Below are 19514 nucleotides of genomic sequence, written 5' to 3'. Positions count from 1 at the left end.
ACACCAACAAGCTCTTTCCAATGAATGGATTATTCAGATCATGTTGTTATTTCTTGATTTATCCAAAGAGTGCCACCAAGCTAACTGGATTAATATTAATATAACAACTCTGTCTCCACTAGAAGCAAAATGCTCGACCTTAATGCTTTTTCACGTGGATGTCCTTCAGTCAAACTCACTTTTCTACTTTGGGACAGGCAGCGTGTTGGCCAACGTAAACCTCTGCATTGCTATGGAAGAGAATTCTTGAAGACCTTTCTCAGAAAAGATGGCAAAGATAAAACACCCCTCGTACCTCTTCATCCTGTCTTCTCTGAATAAGAGTCCAAAGTGGAAATTATTTAGGGAATTCGACAATTCTACAATTCTAATGTTGAGGATATAGGGTTGAGTTTGAGAGACTACATGACACTGAGAGGCGATTGGCGCTAAGTGAAAACACCAGATGCACATAATTCTGTATATTTCTAATGAAAACAAGAAGCTCCTTCTGCCTACTCTCCTATAAGGAGTGCATGAAAGCCGGTAAGGGTTACCAAGGTGGTCAAGGAATGGGTATGTTCTTGTCAAACTGTAAAAATGTTGGAGGATCTGTTAAGAATTACTACTGCTTCTGTTTTGTAAGTTCATTTGAATCATTGTTATTTAGATTTCACAAAGTGCTATCATATGATATGTATCTTTGTCTGCCTTACTTTACTTTGTATGATAATCTCTAGGTCCATCCATATCCTGCATTAACATAATTTCATTCTTTTAATGGTTGAGTAATATTCCATTATATATACGTAACACATCTTATACATACTACTATATATATAATAATAATCAACTATAGCACAGGGAACTCTACTTAATAATCTGTAACCATCTATATTTGAAAAGACTCTGGAAAACAACAGATACATGTATATGTACGACTGAATCACTTCTGTTATACACCTGAAAGTTGCTGTACAACTTTACAATGTTCTAAATCAACTCCACTCCAATAAAAAAAATTAAAAAATAATGAATTATTACAGCTGAAAAAAACAACATTGCTATAACACCATTTCACTTTCACTAATTGTCTGGCAAAGACACTGCCTCTGGGTATGTGGGTCACACCCCCGATTAACAGTGAACCTAGGATACTCTGTTTTACCATGATCTGTGGGCTCGTGGTGACTGCCTTTCCACTGGAATTATAATATGTTTCTGTGTAGCCTGGAGCAAGGAGATTCCTGGGGGAGAAAAAGAAATGTCATGTTTACTCATGCTAACTGCGAAGTCTAGTGATTCAACAGAGATTTTCCTGGATGTGGTGAGCTTTTCCTCCTAGTCCCCCAAAACGAATCCAACATGGAAGAGGTGCTTAAACTGGAGGGAGTGAGAAAGGCAGGGAAATTCCTGAGTAATGTGCAACAATGTCTGTTTCCTCATCAAACTTTGCATGCTTGTCAGAGGAGCGATTAGAGGAAGAAATAGAACTGAAATGGGCAAGGTTGATAAAAATGACTGAAAAGAGCAAGGCATGCCCCACCCCCAGCTTCAGATGACTGCCTTTTGCACCCAGTCCTTGTCAGTTACCAGTAACAGTTAACAATTGCAGCAGTGGAAAGTGTATTGAAAATTGACTTGCACTTGGCAGTTAGGGACCTTTCAGCATTTTCACTGAGCTTCTTAAAATTCTTTCAATGACTCACCAGCAAATAGGAGTCTGAATATTTTTTTTAAAGAGACAGGGCAAGGAGAAAAGGGAGTAACTAATATGTATTAGATGCTGTCTCTATCCTGGCCACTGGAATAGATATATTATGTGTAACATTTAATCATTTCAACAGTCGAACAAGATAAATATTATCTTCCTTATATTTCAGATGAGATTAAATAGTGACAAAGAATGTATCCAGGTCTGCTTGAATTCAAAGCCTGTACAATTTCCTTTGCTTCAAACTATTTTCATACTCTAGTCAGTTGTGACTTTTTGTAAAAGGTAATAGTCTATTTGAGGTGGGGAAAGCATCTTGTTGTTCCTATATTGAACAGTTTAGGGATTAAAAAACCTTGAAGGAGTAGAACGAGGGAAAACTACTTTGGAAATAGTATAGACATAGGATGATCAAGATCTGGATGGGAGCTGAGGCAGTGAAGTTTGAAAAGCAATGTTGAATTTAGATGAACTGACTGAAGGAATCAGAGACAATGGAGTGTTTGAGAACATGGAAGGTTGGTGGATGTGGGTAGAAAGCAAATTGGTGTTGCAATTAGGGGACCCCAATTTTGATTTTACCACTGACTTGAATTTTGGCTCTAGAATTTAACACATATATGTCTTTTTTCTAATAAAAATAGTTGCGAAATGTTTTGATAGCTAATCTTTCAGTGTTAAAATAATAAAATGCAATAATGCATGGGAAGATTTAAAACTCTATGCTATTTCATAGAAATTACTAAAATATATGTCTGCTTGCATTGTGTTTTATGACTCCAACTATCAGAACACTAGTCAACTGTGGTTTTACTCAATGTGTCTCTACTACTTCAGTAGGAACAAATATTCAAGGAACCCATTGGGTCAATTGAGAGTAAAAGCTGAATATCCAAGATTTCCAAGAGCCCCTAAGTAGTAACAGACTCAATTAGCACACTTTCGATATGTTAACTGGTTGTTGGTGAGGATAACATTAGAAGTAAAGGCACTTACTTGTTTTTTTTCAAGTAAAGCACTGCGATTTTTCCATTAACCGTCATTTCATACTTCAATTCAGTTTCAAAATTTTCCTGCAAAAATACACAAACATTTATTGGTAATTAAAAACATACATACACATATTCATTTGGCTATGTTCATCACTGGAAACAATGCCTGCTTTCTTTCTCCAGTAATTGCTGTAATCCCAAATGTCTACTTCTGTCACTTTTAACAAATCAAACGACTGCCAACTGAATAGACAAATTATCTGAGATCTTTATGCCAAGCCATCTATCCATCCATCCAGTTGCTCATTCTACAAAGACTGAGTGCCGGTTACATGCCAGACACCGTTTAATTCTGGAAATGGGCTTCTAAGCAGGAAAAAACGGTACCTACTATCAGAAAACTTATAGCCTTGTGAAAAAGACACAATAAAAGTGAGTTGCCTGTGATAAGAGGCATAAATATGGAAGCAGGGTAGGATGTCTGATATCTTAAGGGCAGGAAAGGCTTTCCTGAGGAAATAAGGGAAGCTAAGATATGAATTGAACGGGTGATGCAGCATGGGGAAGTGGTTTGAGAAGAAAAACTAGTATGCACACAGACCCAAAGACCTGCAAGCCTCTCACTAACATCTTTTTTTGATAGTGCTGTGTCTTTGTTGCTGGGCACACTTTCTCTAGTTGTGGTTAGTGGGGGCTACTCTTCATTGCTGTGCACAAGATTCTCATCAGGGTGATTTCTCTTGTTGAGGAGCATGGGCTCCGTGGCACCCAGGCTTCAGTAGTTGCAGCCCAAGGGCTCTGGAGAATGGGATCAGTAGTGGTGGTGCACGTGGCATGTGGAACCATCCCAACCAGGGATAGAACCCCTATCTCCTGCATTGGTAGGCAGATTCTTATTACCGTACCACCAAGGAAGTCCTCACTAATGTGGTCTCTAGGTCTTCTCAAGGCTAAGTGGAGGGCAGAATATGGGGAAAATAACACAAATTTGTACCTGAAGGCAGGAAGAGGTCATTGGGAAGAAAATACAGTCTCAGGTGTTCAGAAAGAGAAGACAATGTCACTTCTAGTACACTGTGTAGAAAAGAACTCTTTTAAGTTTAGATTTATATATACAGGAGGAGACAGGTCTCTATCGAAGGATTTAAAGCAGGATTATAAGCCATGGTGGCACATAATATCTACCAATTCTCTGGGAAGTGCCAGGACATTGTTATTATTAAAGAGATCCAATATGGCAGACCAAATGCAATGGAGCACCACTTATGAGCTGAGTACTGTTTCCACTGCTGTGTTGCATTTAAGGTCAAGCTTTCCTGTCTCCTCCCTGTCCTGAGAAAGGGAATAGGACCTGAGCTCATCGAAGGACAACAGAAAGTTAGAGCCATCTAGACCTCCCTGGTGGTGAAGTGGATAAGAATCCACCTGCCAATGCAGGGGACGCGGGTTCGATCCCTGCTCTGAGAAGATTCCATATGCCGCAGCTGCAACTATGCCTGTGAGTCACAGCTACTGAGCCCATGATGTCACAACTACTGAAGCTCACAAGCCTTATAGCCCATGCTCTACAACAAGAGAAGCTACTGCAATGAGAAGCCTGTGCACTGCAACAAAGACCATGCACAGCCAAAATAATAATAATAAATAAAATAAAAGTTTTTTTACAAAAAGAAAGAGCCATCCATTCGCAGGGATTTGCCATCTCCAAGGTCAGTTATTTCAGCCCAAATTTCCTTTAAGTGATCAGCTTTTGAAGGCTCATCTGGTGTTAAAAATCCAGGACTATAAATATCCTACACTGTGGGTCTAAATGCGGGGAAGATGTTGTAATTGAGTTCATTTTCATGAATAACAGGAGCTGCAAAAAGCCTGAAGGTTGAAAACAAATGTCATGGGGAATTATTGTCACAACTTTTTGTTCAGGTTTAAGAAAGGCCAGATAGAATGAAAATATCAGGAGAATACTAGATTTGACCTTCCATACAGAAGAGCCTTCCCAATATCTATTTTCTGTCATGAAGGTTTGTGGTGGATAGTGAGCTAAAATATTGGGTTGACCAAAATGTTTGTTTGGGTTTTTCTGATATAAACCCAAAAGAACTTTTTGGTTAACCCAATATTAGTTGGAGGTTATTTCAGAAAAGATAATTGTGGAATGGAAGTTTTAGCTGATATTAGCATAAAGGGTATGGATGAAAGGAAACAGCAAAGAAGAAAACCAGAGACTATGCGAAAGAGGGCTTCCCTGGTGGTTCAGTGGTAAAGAATCACCTGCCAATGCAGAAGACACAGTAGACAAGGGTTTGATCCCTGGGTCAGGAAGATCCCCTAGAGAAGGATATGGCACCCACTCCATTTTCTTGCCTGGAAAATCCCACGGACAGAGGAGCCTGATGGGCTACCAACCACGGGGTGGCAAAAAGTCAGACATGACTGAGTGACTGAGCACTAGAGAGTGAGGACTGGGTAACGTTACAACTGCATTTCTCAAGTAGAAGTTCATGGTGAAGGACAATGCCTGCTAGTAAGAAGTGTGTCTTATTTCTCGTCTATCTAGGCTTTGAATTAGGGGTTGGGGGAGGAAATTGGCACCTTGATTTGGAGATTCTACTAGAAAGAAATGACTTGGAGCCCACTGAGTAAGATTAGCTGGGCACAGGGATATATAAATAAAATTTCCCTCTAGGAAACACCATGGGCAAGGACTACTGGGTGGATTGGGAAGGTCATAGTTCTGGATGCTTCTGGGATGGAAGCAGAACCAGATAATGGCAAGCGATCACACCAAGGAAACCGCAGAAGTCCAGGGAGTTTCTTAATTCTAATGGCACAACTGTGATCATAACATATGGTAATCTAAGCTCTAGAAACCCTGTTGGACCAAGGTAAGGTCTGAAATTGTTTGCACTATAGGGAGGCACTGTGGTGCTGGGCTTCCCCGTGTGGCTCAGTTTGTAAAGAATCCACCTGCAATACGGGAGACCTGAGTTCAATCCCAGTAGGGAAGATCCCCTGGGGGAGGGCATGGCAACCCACCCCAGTACCCTTGCCTGAAGAATCCCCATGGACAGAAGAGCCTGGCAGGCTAAAGGCCATGGGGTCACAAAGAGTCAGACACGACTGAGTGACTAAGCACGGCACACATTGTGGTGCCAGATATTCTACTTTGTGTCATAGGCTGACAGCAAGATGGTTTTGGCCTCTAAGGAAGTGTGTGATCTGAAGGCAGAATTCTAGGAAGAATAGTGATCAACTTTAGAATGTAAGTTTCAACATCAGGGACCTTGACTAAGTATTTGCTGAATATGCATCTATGCAGGTATATAGGAAATGTATTCCACTTATACTCATTCATTCATCTATTTGTTTACTTTTTTATTTGCTCACTTATCCCACAAAAGCTTATTCACGCCTCTTTATGCCATGTATGTAACATACAATCAAGAATACAATCATGAATAAAATCTTTCAAATTCTACCTTGGCTATTAGTGCCTCCTCCAGAAAAGTTTTCAAAGGATTACTTCATTCCAGCTCAAATCTTAAGTGACTTGGACAAGTGTGATGAAGTCAGAGAGATGGGGCCATGTTCTTGGCACACCTGACAGGTAATGCTTGTGCCTTACTGCTCTGGTCCAGCAGGGGGCACAGTTGTATAAGTACAAGAGTCCTCTATCTTGCCTTAAGTGAGCTCAGTTGATCTGACTCTTTGCAAAGCCACAGACCGTAGCCCATGAGGCCCCTCTATCTGTGATACTTTCCTGGCAAGAATACTGTAATTGGGTTGCCATCTCCTCCTCCAGGGGATTTTTTTGACACGGGGATTAAGCCCACATCTCCTGTGTCTCCTGCACTGCAGGCAGATTGCCTTGAGAAGTGATCAATTCAGATTGAGATCTATGTAGGTCCCCTAGGTCAGGCATTAGAAATTCTCAAAGTTTCAAGTAATTGCTAATTAATTATTTGCACAAGGAAGACCAAAAGTTTCAATACAGAAATCACCAAGATCATTTCCAAGAACTTGGTTTCCACCTCAAAATACTCAGTAAGAAAGGTAGCTGGCATTTTTAAGATACTGCCAGAGAGCTTTTGAAGAAAGTAATATTGACACAGAAGCCAATACATATGGGTCCTATATAAATTTAGCAGAAACATTTTGTTGAGAGACTATTATTTTGGGAAAGAGAGTCTTCTCTGACTTTAGTTGTTATACATGTGTTTGTGTCAGAAAGAATAACCTGTGAGGAACTTTGTCCAGTTGGGGAATATGAACTTCCAGTGAGTTTCATCTTACAGAGAGTGAGTGAGTGAGTGAGTGAAGTTGCTCAGTTGTATCCGACTCTTTGCGACCCCATGGACTGTAGCCTACTAGGCTCCTCTGTCCATGGGATTTTCCAAGCAATAGTACTGGAGTGGATTGCCATTTCCTTCTCCAGGGGATCTTCCCGACCCAGGGATCGAACCTGGCTCTCCCGCATTGTAGACAGACGCTTTATCGTCTGAGCCACCAAGGAAGTCTTCCAGTGAGTTTCATCTTACAGTAGGTAGATGTAAAAGTTATTTCCATCTCATATATTTGTATTTTCCTGGCTCTCAGCAAAAGAATTGCAGGTGTAGGTAATTAGAAAGTTGCTGTGGAGTGAATCATCATGTTTCAGCTTCCGTCTTTTGACTGAGAATGTGTGTTTTGTCAAGTGGCAAGAATTCTACGAACTTTAATAACCACTTCTTTTGAAAAAAGCAGGGTAAATTTTGTGTTTAATTACAGTAATTAATCCTAATTTACTACACATCTATGCATGCATTCACCCACAATATTTTATTTTTTTACTTCAATTTTAGTGTTCACAGTTTTGTTTGTACGTGGAGCCTGGCAGGGATCCATGGGGTCACAAGAGTTGGACACGACTTACTGACTAAACCACCATCACCATATATCTAAAGATGATGATAGATAGATGGAGATAAAAAATACTGTATAAAATTCTTTAAAAGTAACAGAATGAATTATTAATTGCCATAAGTAATTAAAGTTTGCTCTCTATGTGACCTTGGATAGTTTGTTTCAACTGTCAGAATTTTAGCATCAAAATAAAGCTAATAATAGGATGTTGGGTTATCATGAAGATTAATAAAAATAATATTGGTCAAAAACATACACAAATGTGTATATGTCTATCTACAAAAAATGTGTATACTTATATATGAAATATATTTATATGTATATATGAACGTGAAAGTGAAGTCATTCAGTCATGTCCGACTCTTTGTGACCCCGTGGACTGTAGTCTACCAGGTTTCTGCGTCCATGGGATTTTCCAGGCAAGAGAACTGGAGTGGGTTGCCATTTCCTTCTAAAGGGGGTCTTCCTGACCTAGAGATTGAACCTGGGTATCCCGCATTGCAAGTAGATGCTTTACTCTCTGAGCAACCAGGGAAGTATGTATATCCATATCTGACTGTTTGCAACCCCATGGACTAAAGCCCACCAAGCTCTTCTGTCCATGGAATTTGCCAGGCAAAAATACTAGAGTGGGGTGCCATTTCCTCCTCCAGGGATCTTCCCAACCCAGGGCTAGAACCAGAGTCTCCTGCATTGGCAGGTGAATTCTTTACCTCTGAAACACCAGGGAAGCCCATATATGTGTGTGCGCATATATATTAAAAATTCTTTATTAAATAAAAAGTTGTACCTGTTGACCTGGATCCTTGACCTCTCTTTTATGTCGTGGATGAAGTCTTTTGGGATAAACCACTTCATAGTTTTGTACTCCTGGAAGCTCTTTTATAGAATTTACTGAGAAAAAAAAGAGTTAGAGAAGATTCAGCTAAGTAGAACTAACATAGGCTACTAGGTAATGGCCTTCCTGATGGCATTGCTAATGAATGATACCACAGGCAGGGGCTTTAACTGAGTTATATGAGAGAGTTATACAGGTGCCCACCTCAGAAACAACCAACAAAAGCAGAAACCCGCTCTTTCTCTCATATCTTTAACCTATATCTTCAGAAATTTTTTCCACTGAAAGTTTACCAGAGCTTCTCAGCTTGGTGAACATATTTCTTTGGAATGTCCCCACTTCTCTTTGCCTCTAGGATCCCCTAGAGGAATGAAGCCAACAGTACAGACAAAACCAGGACAGGAGAGAATGAATCAAACTAATCCTCCAGAAAGCTAATCAGTGTCAGAATGATCAAATTGAAGCACTCTGAAACTACAGTGTTATAAAAATTAAATAATGAATGGATGCCACTTCAGATTCAAGTATATTTCTGTTGGGTTTTTCAACAGCAATATTTTTCACTAGGGAAAGAAACTGAATCAGTAGGAAAAGTCTCCAGTACCAGCTCCATAGATTGGGCTCACTTTTGCAGTACAAACAAACCTTCATGTTTTTGCATACAAATACCAAAAAAGCAGAGTAATATATTATTTATATCACGTTCAAAAAAGAGGTTCACAGAATGGGGTGATAGAAGTCAGATGAGTGTCACCTTGGGAGGGAATAAGTGACTGAGGGGGGCTTGAGGCAGGCTTCCAGGACAAGGTCAATCTCCCATCTTGGTTTGGGCAGGGAATATACATGCATGTTCACTTTGGAGAAATTAATGGGGCCTTTAGATTTGTGTAGTTTACTTCATACATGTCATACTTCAGCAAAAAATTTACAGAGACAGCTACACTGAGATGGGCATATCTCGGTGTTTGTCAGCAATTCCAACGTTGGGCAATGTACTTGGTTGCTGAGGCTGTGAAGAAAGGTGTTCTCCAGGCATTGCTTGTGGGGATGCTACGTCACGACCTCACGGAGTACAATTTGGTGCTGTTACAGCTTGAGTTGCATCCTCTCAGAATTCATATGTTGAAGCCCTAGTCTCCAGTACCGCAGAACTTACTGTTTCAGAAATAGAACCTTTAAATGGGCAATTAAGCTAACGTGTGGCCATTAGAGTGCATCCAAATCTAACCCGAGTGGTGTCCTTGAAAGAAGAGGAAGTAGGACACACACATGTGGATACACGGAGGAGAGCCCATGAGGACACAGTTGGAAGGCAGCCATCTGGAAGTTAAGGGGAGAGACCTCCGGAGATGCCGAACCTGTAGAAACTGATCCTGGACTTTCAGCCTCCAGACTGTGAGAAAATAAACTTCTATTGTTTAAACCAAAAAAAAAAAAAAAAGGAAATTGGAGAAGCAGACAATTAGAACACTAGCACTGGTCAGGAAGGAAAATTTTTGAGCCTGCAGTTATGTTGAAAGAGAATTGGAAAGCTTCAATTTTCTATCTGCTTCTTGAGATCTCATATCAATGTTGCTTCTAGAAGTTTTCTTTTTTTTTTTTTTTTTTTAGAGAAATTCAGATTTCCCAAAGCTAACACAAAATTTTCTATTTTCTTTTTTATTTGCCCACATGGTTCAGCACAGAATGTAAGTACAGGGAAATCAAGGTATACAACTTGGTTTGAAACTTCTGGCCAACCCAGAAGTTAGGTCCTAACTGTGACTTCGAAGGCTTTAAATGACTAGAGGGTATTCTTAGCTTATTAAAATAGGTAAACCTAGGGCCTTTCCTGGTGATCCAGTGGTTAAGAATCAGCCTGCCAATGCAGGAGACAAGGGAACTAAGACCACACGTGTTGGGAAAAAAACCCAAGGCAGCCAGAAATTTAAAAATTATAATAATAAAAATAAATAAATAAAAATAGGCAAACCTAAATGCTATGATAATACAAATTTATGTGACTGTGGCTGATCTTATAGCAAAGAAAACAGTATTTTTCATTAATCAACTTGCATGAGTGTACACCTATCCCAATGGTGCTCCAGAGAAGAAAAGTGTTTATTTTTTCAAAGTTTCTTCAGAAACTAAAGTAGAAACTTTCCAAAATTGCCTAGTGATGTTGATTTTGTTTTATCATTTTAGGGTGTTTTTCATTCATCTGACCATTCTTAGAGCCATTTGCATTTAACTCTGAAGGATAGGAAAAATGATTAAATTGGCAAAGAGCTCATTGGGTTCAAAATGGAGTGCTTAAGTAATGAAATGGCTTTTCTTTCACCAACTCAAGATTTACCCTTAAAAACATTCCCAAAACACTTAAAGCCATGACATCAACACTTACCTTAACTTTGGATTTAGTTTGGGTTTTTTAATTGTTCAGAAAAAGTGGTCAAATTAAATGATCTCTAAGGACAGTTCAAGCAGTCTGGGCATCTTTTATTTTTATTTAGTTAATTTTTGGTAAAGGAAAATAATAGCATTAGTTTTAAAAGTTCATAACTGAAGTTCAAAATCTTAGAGGAATATTAAATCAGTCATTTTCTTTCCATCTAGTGAAAATTGTCATTGTTGCTGTTGTGCAGTCCCTCAGTCACTAAGTTGTATCCAACTTTTTGTGACCCCATGGACTGCATAACACCAGGCTTCCTTGCTCTTCGTCACCTCCCAGAGCTTGCTCAAGTTCATATCCATTGAGTCAGTGATGCCATCCAACCATCTTGTCCTCTGTTGTCCCCTTCTCCTCCTGTCTTCAATCTTTCCCAGCATCAGGGTCATTTCTAATGAGTTGGCTCTTCACATCAGGTGGCCAAAGTACTGACCACTTCAGCATCAGTCCTTCCAATGAATATTCAGGACTTATTTCCTTTAGGACTGATCTCCTTGAAGGTTTGATTTCCTTGCAGTCCAAGGGACTCTCGAGAGTCTTCTCCAACACCACAGTTCAAAAGCATCAATTCTCTGGCACTCATCCTTCTTTATGGTCCAGTTTTCACATCCATACATGACTACTGGAAAAACCATAGCTTTTACTATATGGACCTTTGTCAGCAAAGTAATGTCTCTGCTTTTTAATATGTTTGTTCCTTGGAAGAAAATCTATGACAAATCTAGGCAGCTTATTAAAAATCACAGACATTACTCTATCCAGAAATTAACTGATGGTAGCAACACAATTCGGAGAAGGCAATGGCACCCCACTCCAGTACTCTTGCCTGGAAAATCCCATGGATGGAGGAGCCTGGTGGGCTGCAGTCCATAGGGTCACTAAGAGTCAGACATGACTGAGCGACTTCACTTTCACTTTTCACTTTCCTGCATTGGAGAAGGAAATGGCAACCCACTCCAGTGTTCTTGCCTGGAGAATCCCACAGACAGCGGAGCCTGGTGGGCTGCCGTCTATGGGGTCACACAGAGTCAGACACGACTGAAGCGACTTAGCAGCAGCAGCAACACAATTCCCTACAGCTTCCCATTACTCTGTGTATAAATACACCAAAGGCACCCATGTGCTGTCTGGTGATTGTGTCCGATCAACACAATTAGTCCCATTAATGTGGAGCTCATGAAGCCACATATTCCACCAATGCTGCAACCAGAGTAACTCTTCTAAAAATGCTGCATGAAAAATGCATACATTATACAATCATAATACACATTATTCTGATGGGGAATATTAGTCCAAGCTGCCCTCAGGTCATAAAAAAATAACTATTCAACTAATTCTTTTTATAAAAGCAGAGGGTGATAACACTCACATGCTCCCCACCAGAGGTGGTGAGTGGAAACAGGCAAATCCACCCAGCACAAGTTTTCTCTGATGTCCACATTGATCTCCATGCACCCAGTTCGTAATCCAAATTCTAACATTTCATGAAATCAGAAATCATCAACTGACTCTTTAATGTGAAGTCTAAATGTGTAAATCTGTGGAGAAATGTCTTTCCAACTCTTTGTTTGATGGCCAAACACTTCCAATGGACAACCAAATTAAATCAATGAATAAACTAAACTACCAGAGTTTTTCAAAAGCTTCCAGCAACCTCTTGTATTTTTTTCAGTTTGAAGTGAACAGATTTCTAGTTCTTAATGCTCTTACAACACTGGACATCTCTAAGGAAAACAGATAGAATTTCCCTTAATGGTCCTTCTTTTTCTGAAACCAAGAAGGCCCCTGAAAGAATGAGACTTGAGATATAACTAATTATGCAGCAGGAAAGAAGAGGCAATGGACCCAGGTGTTATTTGGCTCATTCGTCCTTAAGTGTGATGGAGATACTGCAGTCTCCTCCCAGCTGAAGAACATCAGGCTAATTACTCTGAAGCCTGTGGAATGATCACAACTAACTGCCATCCAGGAATTCCACAAATCTGAGACAAAACACAATATGTTTCCATTAATTCATTTCAACACTTGCTTTTCTGTCTATCACAGAACTCACAAACTAGATTAGTTCTAACTAGCAGAACTGGATCAAAAAAGAAAATTGTTATTTGGGGTTGGGTTAGATCATTATTTACACTGTTTAATAGTTTTAGATAAGTTAAATCTTTTATTTTTGGACTGTTAAACCCTTTTTATTTGGAAATAAATTCAAATGTATATGAGACTTGCAAGAATAGGAATAGTTCAAACAACATCCTTTGCCCAGATTTACCTGATTCACAGATTCACCCTTTTCAAAACATGCTGATGAGTGAGAAATAAAGTATTCTTGTAAGCCACCAATATTTTGAGGTTGTTCTTACTGAAAATTTTGCATATTCTCAGTCTCTCACATATATACATATGTTATATACATGTGTGTGTATATATACATATACATACAATTTTTTCTAACCATTTGAGGATGAGTAGTTACATTCGGAGAAGGTGATGGCACCCCACTCCAGTACTCTTGCTTGGAAAATCCCATGGACGGAGGAGCCTGGTAGACTGCAGTCTTGGGGTCGCTAAGAGTCAGACATGACTGAGTGACTTCACTTTCACTTTTCACTTTCCTGCATTGGAGAAAGAAATGGCAACCCACTCCAGTGTTCTTGCCTGGAGAATCCCAGGGATGGGGGAGCCTGGTGGGCTGCCGTCTATGGGGTGGCACAGAGTCGGACACGACTGAAGCGACTTAGCAGCAGCAGCAGCAGTTACATTAGATACACCATGATTCTTTATTCCTACAAACTTCAATATTTCCTAAGTATAAGAATATTCTCTTATACCACCATAGCCAAACAATCAAATTTTTAAAACTTAACACTGACCCAACACTTTATCATCTATATTTCAATTTTGTCAATTGACCCAGCAATATCCTTTTTGGTATTTTATTCATTCCATTGCAGGGTCCAGTCGAGGATCAGGTATTTTATTTAGTTTTCACATCTCTCTACCTTTTTTAATCTAGAATTTTCCCTCCTGTCCTTCTTCCTTCCTGTTTCTGTCTCTCTTTCACTCCCTCTCTCTGTCTTTACTTGTGTGTGTGCTAAGTCACTTCAGTCATGTCTGACTCTTTTCCACACTATAGACTGTAGCCCGCCAGGCTCCTCTATCCATGGGATTCTCCAGCAAGAATATTGAAATGGACTGCCACAGCCTCCTCCAGGGGATCTTCCCAACCCAGGGATCGAAGCCCTGTCTTGTCTCCTACATTGGCAGGTTGGTTCTTTACCACTGGCACTTCTTTTCTGTCTATAGAAAAGTTAAATCTTGTTTACAAGATTAATAAAACAGACATTAATCTGGAAGTCTACTTTATTTTTTAATATGCATGGGGCATTTTGGAGTTTAGCCCTTTTGTATGTAATACTGATATTTTCTTTTTTTTTCAAAGATACTGTTTAAAGAAGTATCTTTCCAAACTAAACACATGATGTTAAGCCCTGAATTAGGGTTTATGCAATGACATTGACTTAAGTTCTGGAATTCTCTGTAGCCCATCAAACTATCTGATGATTTTAAACTTTATGTAATAAAAAATGTACAGACACTAAAGGAAAAAACACATCCTAATTAGGTCTATAATTTTGGTTATTAAGATTAAATCACAGATATTCTTTTCGGTCTTCTAGTTACCTGATGAAAGCGATAAGAAATTGCTAATGTGAAGTAAAATGATTTCAAAAGGTACTGTATTCCCTGGGTTTTCTCCTGAAATAAAGACCTTTCTCCTTGGTCTCAATTCTTCACCCCCAAGTACCTGCCACATTCTTTAAATTTTTTCCCCCTTTCCACAAGGAAATCTCTTAAGTTATTTTCTTGAGAGATTGTAAAGCTCAATACAAACAGTTGGCCTGATTTTACTTCATTTTTTAAACTTCACATATTTAAGAACTGGGCAAAAGTATGCTGGGAGTGGCTCTTGTTTATTCTCTGGGTGATGAGAAACAAACAAATGAACAAACAAGCAAAAGGAGATGGGAAAATGAAAATTGTTTTACTTCTTACATTTGGCTGGAAAAGAAATTAATATGGGAATGATATCAGGATATTTCAGTGACCATAGAAACACTCTTGAAAATACACATTGGAAGGTAAGAAGAGAGGGAGCTTTCTGTCCCAGATGGAAGATGGGGTCAGGGGAGCTTTCTGTAAGGACTCTCCTCCCCATCCTCACAAAAGCCACTTCAGAACCTTGGTCCCCCATCACCAAGCATTCAGAGATATCATACTTTTAGACACAACTTCTAAAAATATTATGTCTCTTGGGGCAATTGTTGTGAATGCAAAGATACGGGAAGAGAATCAGTTGGGATGCCCAGTTTCATCAAAAAGGCTATAATGTGGGTGGCACCGAGTGTCAACTATTCTGTTCATGGATCCAGATTGATCTTTATGCTGTTGGATAAGGCTAGTACACAAACAATTCTTATGTTTCAACCAAGCAAAGGGCCCCAGAGGGTTTTTAGTGATTGTATTTTCAGAAAGTGTGGGAAAAGAAGGTGTCTAGTAAGTTTGATTTTTAAAAAATAGGAATTTTAAGTCAATAATTTAAATATCTAGCACAATTTTTAAATTAATTTTTATTGGAGTATAGTTACTTTATAATGTGTTAGCTTCTGCTTCACAGCAAGGTGAATCAGCTATATGTATACATACATGCCTTCTTTTTAAAATTTCTTTCCTTTTTTTTTTTTCTTGCCTAGCACTGTTCTATACTGTAGGATATAATGTAAAACCTTCCCAGGTCTAGAAAAGAAATCAGAAACCAGGGTAAAAGGAAAATAATTTTTAGTAACAAGTACTGAGTGGGTGCAAGGGGTAGGAGAGCCTCTCCCTTCCTAACTTCATCCTTCTTGTTGGTAAGTTAGTCTCATTTCTAGGTCCCAACAAACATTCTAAAACCCAAGAAAACGTTTTCAGGAAAGGAGTCTCAGGCACTGAAGCTAATGTGCTGACTTCAGTAAGCTCTAGAGCTAGAAATAATCAAAGTAAGTATGTTATCCGATCTAACATACAAGGGCATCCCAGGTGGCTCTAGTGGTAAATAATCTGCCTGCCAATGCCAGATATGTAAGAGACTTGGGCTCGACCCCTGGGTCGGGAAGACCCCCTGGAAGAGGGCACGACAACTCATTCCAGTTATTTTGCCTGGAGAATCTCATGGACTGAAGCAACTTAACATGCACGCACATATATTTATAAATATATTTATTTGGCTGTGCTAGGTCCTATTTGCAGCACTCAGAATTTGCAGCATCCCCAATTCTTACTTTTAGCATGTGGGATCCAGTTCCCTGACCAGGGTCCCCTGCATTGAGAGTGCAGAGTCTTAGCCACTGCACTGCCAGTGAAGTCCCTATTTTTTAATTCTTAAACTAAAAATTGTTGCTTGCCATCTAGCACAAGAATGAAGTCACTAGCCATTGTAGTAACTGATCTTTAATATATAGCCTGAAACAAGAGTTCAGGGCAAAGATGAGAAATGAGACACTTGGCTCTGGGAGAAACTAGCAGAACCGACCTTCAGACAGTTAGATACTTTTAGGGGAAGATATTATAAGCCTAATTTCTTGCATTTTCCCATATCTAGAAAAGCACTAAAATCATTGTTGATTGAAAAAAAGGCACAATATGAAATTTGTGAATGAAGCTTTATTTGTGCCTGTTTTTCAATCAACAAATGTTTGATCTAACCAGAAAAATGGAAGTGAATGATCAACTTAAGCTTAATGGCAGCATTGTTTTATTAAGTAATATCACAGTGCTTTATAAATATGAAATGTTTATTTCTAATGCATCATATTTATTTCTAATTCAATGTATTTATTATCACCAATAATGAGAGGACTAAATATAAAAAGGGGTAAGAAGGCAAGAGGAGAAGGGGCGACAGAGAATGAGATGATTGGATGCCATCACTGACTCAATGGACATGAGTTGGAGCAAATGCTGGGAGATGGTGAAGGACAGGAAAGCCTGACCTGCTGCAGTCCATGTGGTCACAAAGAGTCGGGGACATGACTGAGCAACTGAACAACAAATACAAAAATGTGACGGAAATGAAAAGAGTCAAACTGGCCCCAACAATAATAACGGATACTTTCTGAAGCCTCCTGCACTGTAATAACCAGTCAAATCTGTCTCATCTTAACTACTCTAAAAATGACAAGGTTGATTTTGAGGCCTTCCATTCTTTAACTCAAAGATCATATTCATTGGTTAAATGATGGTGAATGAAATCTCCCCTCTGACTTTCCTATTCTCAGATTAGATGTGTAAATAGTGATCAAAAAGTCCCCTTGCTTCTCCTTTATACTATTTATATCAGTCAGAGCCCCCCAAAACAACAGATTAAGCCTGCCAAACTGGTTAGTAAAGCTGGTGAAAAAAAACTGTTGGGAGAAGATGAAAAGCAAGCAGGTATTTAACAGAATCTGTAAAGGAGTTAAACGCCTACCTGGACATGGAGCAAGGAGTAAGGTGGCCATCAGAAGAAGCTGTTGCCACATTCTGGGTGCTCCCAGGAGCCTGGTATCCACTCTTCTCACTCAAGCAGACTGCCCTCCTGGTCTGCCCCTTCCTCCTTTCAAGTGAGACAGACTGAAACCCCAGGGTTCATTCTTGTCTCTGGTTCAGGAAGTGTTTACTAAAGGTGTTGCACAACCTTGGAGCTGTGGTCCTGTGACAATGGCACAGCAGGCGGAAGTTCTGGCTGCTGCCTGGCTCCAAGGTCCCTTTATCCTATGCTATTGTTTCTCTGTCCTTCCCCATGTTCCCCACTTAAAAGTAGTCCCTGTCCAGTAAAATTCTATATTCCCAGAAGCCACCAGGAGAATGGCTTCAATGTAGCTTGACAAATATGTGTATTTATTATCTGTATAAGAAATATACTTGTATGTACAGTCTGCTGCTGCTGCTGCTAAGTCGCTTCAGTCGTGTGCGATTCTGTGCGACCCCATAGATGGCAGCCCACCAGGCTCCCCCGTTCCTGGGATTCTCCAAGCAAGAACATTGGAGTGGGTTGCCATTTCCTTCTCCAATGCAGGAAAGTGGAAAGTGAAAAATGAAAGTGAAGTCACTCAGTCGTGTCCGACTCTTCACGACCCCATGGACTGCAGCCCACCAGGCTCCTCCGTCCATGGGATTTTCCAGGCAAGAGTGCTGGAGTGGGGTGCCATTGCCTTCTCCAATGTACACTCTACTATATATAAAATAGATAACCAGCAAGGACCTACTGTACAGCACAGAGAACTCTCCTCAATATTTTGTAGTAAACTATAAGGGAAAAGAATATGAAAAAGAAGTAGGTCATGATATCGTAGAGTTTCCTTTCCATTTAGGGCACCATGGAACACCTACAGTGTGAATTTATGTAAAATTCTCTTTTCCATTATCTTTTATCCTTAGCCTCTTCTTCCACAATAGTGATCTTGGGGAACTTAAGCTATCATGAAATAAGAATGTATGACTCTATAAGCTCAAGGCTTTTGAGCTCCCCAAGGGTATTCATATCATCAATAACAACCAGGAAAGAAGGGTTAGGGGAAGCCTTTAAGATTCAAAGAACCTAATTTCCAGAAAAATATTAGGAGTTGTCACAGGTGGTAGTGAGTCCAAGTTGGCATGTCCAGCTCTCACACTGTATAGCTAATTAAACAGCTAATATTTATTACAGCTGCTTACTAAATTCCAGGTCCTTTATGTTTATTATTATATTGATTCTTATAATACTCCTGTTTAATAAATATCTTAGTTCTATTTTGTATAAGAAAAAAAATTGGGTTTACAAGTTTAAAAATTCAAGAGACTGAGACTCAGTTTTCCTTATATTATAGAATAAAAAGATTAAGTAGCTTGCCCAAAGTCACCTATCTAGTAAGTGGCAGAAGTGGATTTGAACTTGTGTTGTCTGATCACTTACTTACATGCTTTCTGACTTATACGGATTTATACACCCAGTTATATTTATTTATTTATATTTATTTCTGTTGAGAAATAAATATACAATTCCTATTTTTTAAAAATACTGAAGTATTATTACAAAACCCATTTCTGGTCCACTAAAAATATACATCATTTTATGGATTCTGAAACACATGCTTATACCAGTGATTACAATGAGAGAAGACATGTCCAAATGATCATACACATATTGGCTAATAAGCATAAGGGAATTTTCTTTTTTTAACTTACTTACTTGGCTGTGCTGCATCTTAGTTGCAGCACGTGGACACTTCCTCATGTCATGTGAGATCTTTCAGAGCCCTTGGACTCAGTAGTTGCAGTCCCTAGGCTTGGTTGCTCTGTGGCATGTGGGATCCTAGTTCCCCAACCAGTGACTGAACCCATGTCCCCTGCATTGTACGGCGGGTTCTTAACCATCAGGCCACCAGGGAAGCCCCCCATAAGGGAATTTTTGAATTTATTTATTTACTATGTCAGCCATCAGGATTAGGAGTCTCTGTTCTCAACACCTTCAGTGCACGGGTGCTGTGCAAATGAGTCCTCCTGTGGGTCAGAAGATGTTTGCCCTGTGGAATTTCTAGGACAGGTATGTGAGTCTTCTGAATCCTAAGGATAAGCACTGGCAAACATGCTTATTCCACAGTTATA

The 19514-nt window shown here is 39.5% G+C and overlaps 1 protein-coding gene across 5 annotated transcripts in view; it reads right to left on the bottom strand.

The window, feature by feature from the left end:
• The window catches only part of LOC133252880 (disintegrin and metalloproteinase domain-containing protein 28-like), a 125352-nt gene extending 107748 nt beyond the window's left edge, over positions 1–17604 (bottom strand). For 2 of the 5 annotated variants that reach the window (XM_061425862.1, XM_061425863.1), the window contains exons 1-4: positions 17359–17601; positions 8378–8481; positions 2690–2766; positions 1148–1226 (exon numbers count right to left, since the gene is read on the bottom strand). In XM_061425862.1, coding sequence (XP_061281846.1) covers positions 1148–1226; positions 2690–2766; positions 8378–8481; positions 17359–17410 — 312 coding nt within the window. In that variant the 5' untranslated portion in view covers positions 17411–17601. Of the gene's footprint in view, positions 1–1147; positions 1227–2689; positions 2767–8377; positions 8482–17358 lie in introns of all 5 variants that reach the window. The other 3 variants (XM_061425860.1, XM_061425861.1, XR_009738116.1) reach the window with 2 other exon arrangements.
• Positions 17605–19514: the final 1910 nt, after the last annotated feature.

The sequence above is a fragment of the Bos javanicus genome, chromosome 8 (genome assembly GCF_032452875.1).
Source record: "Bos javanicus breed banteng chromosome 8, ARS-OSU_banteng_1.0, whole genome shotgun sequence".
NCBI lineage: Eukaryota > Metazoa > Chordata > Mammalia > Artiodactyla > Bovidae > Bos > Bos javanicus.
The sequence above is the reverse complement of the archived record's forward strand: the minus strand, read 5'-3'. Positions and strand labels throughout refer to the sequence as shown.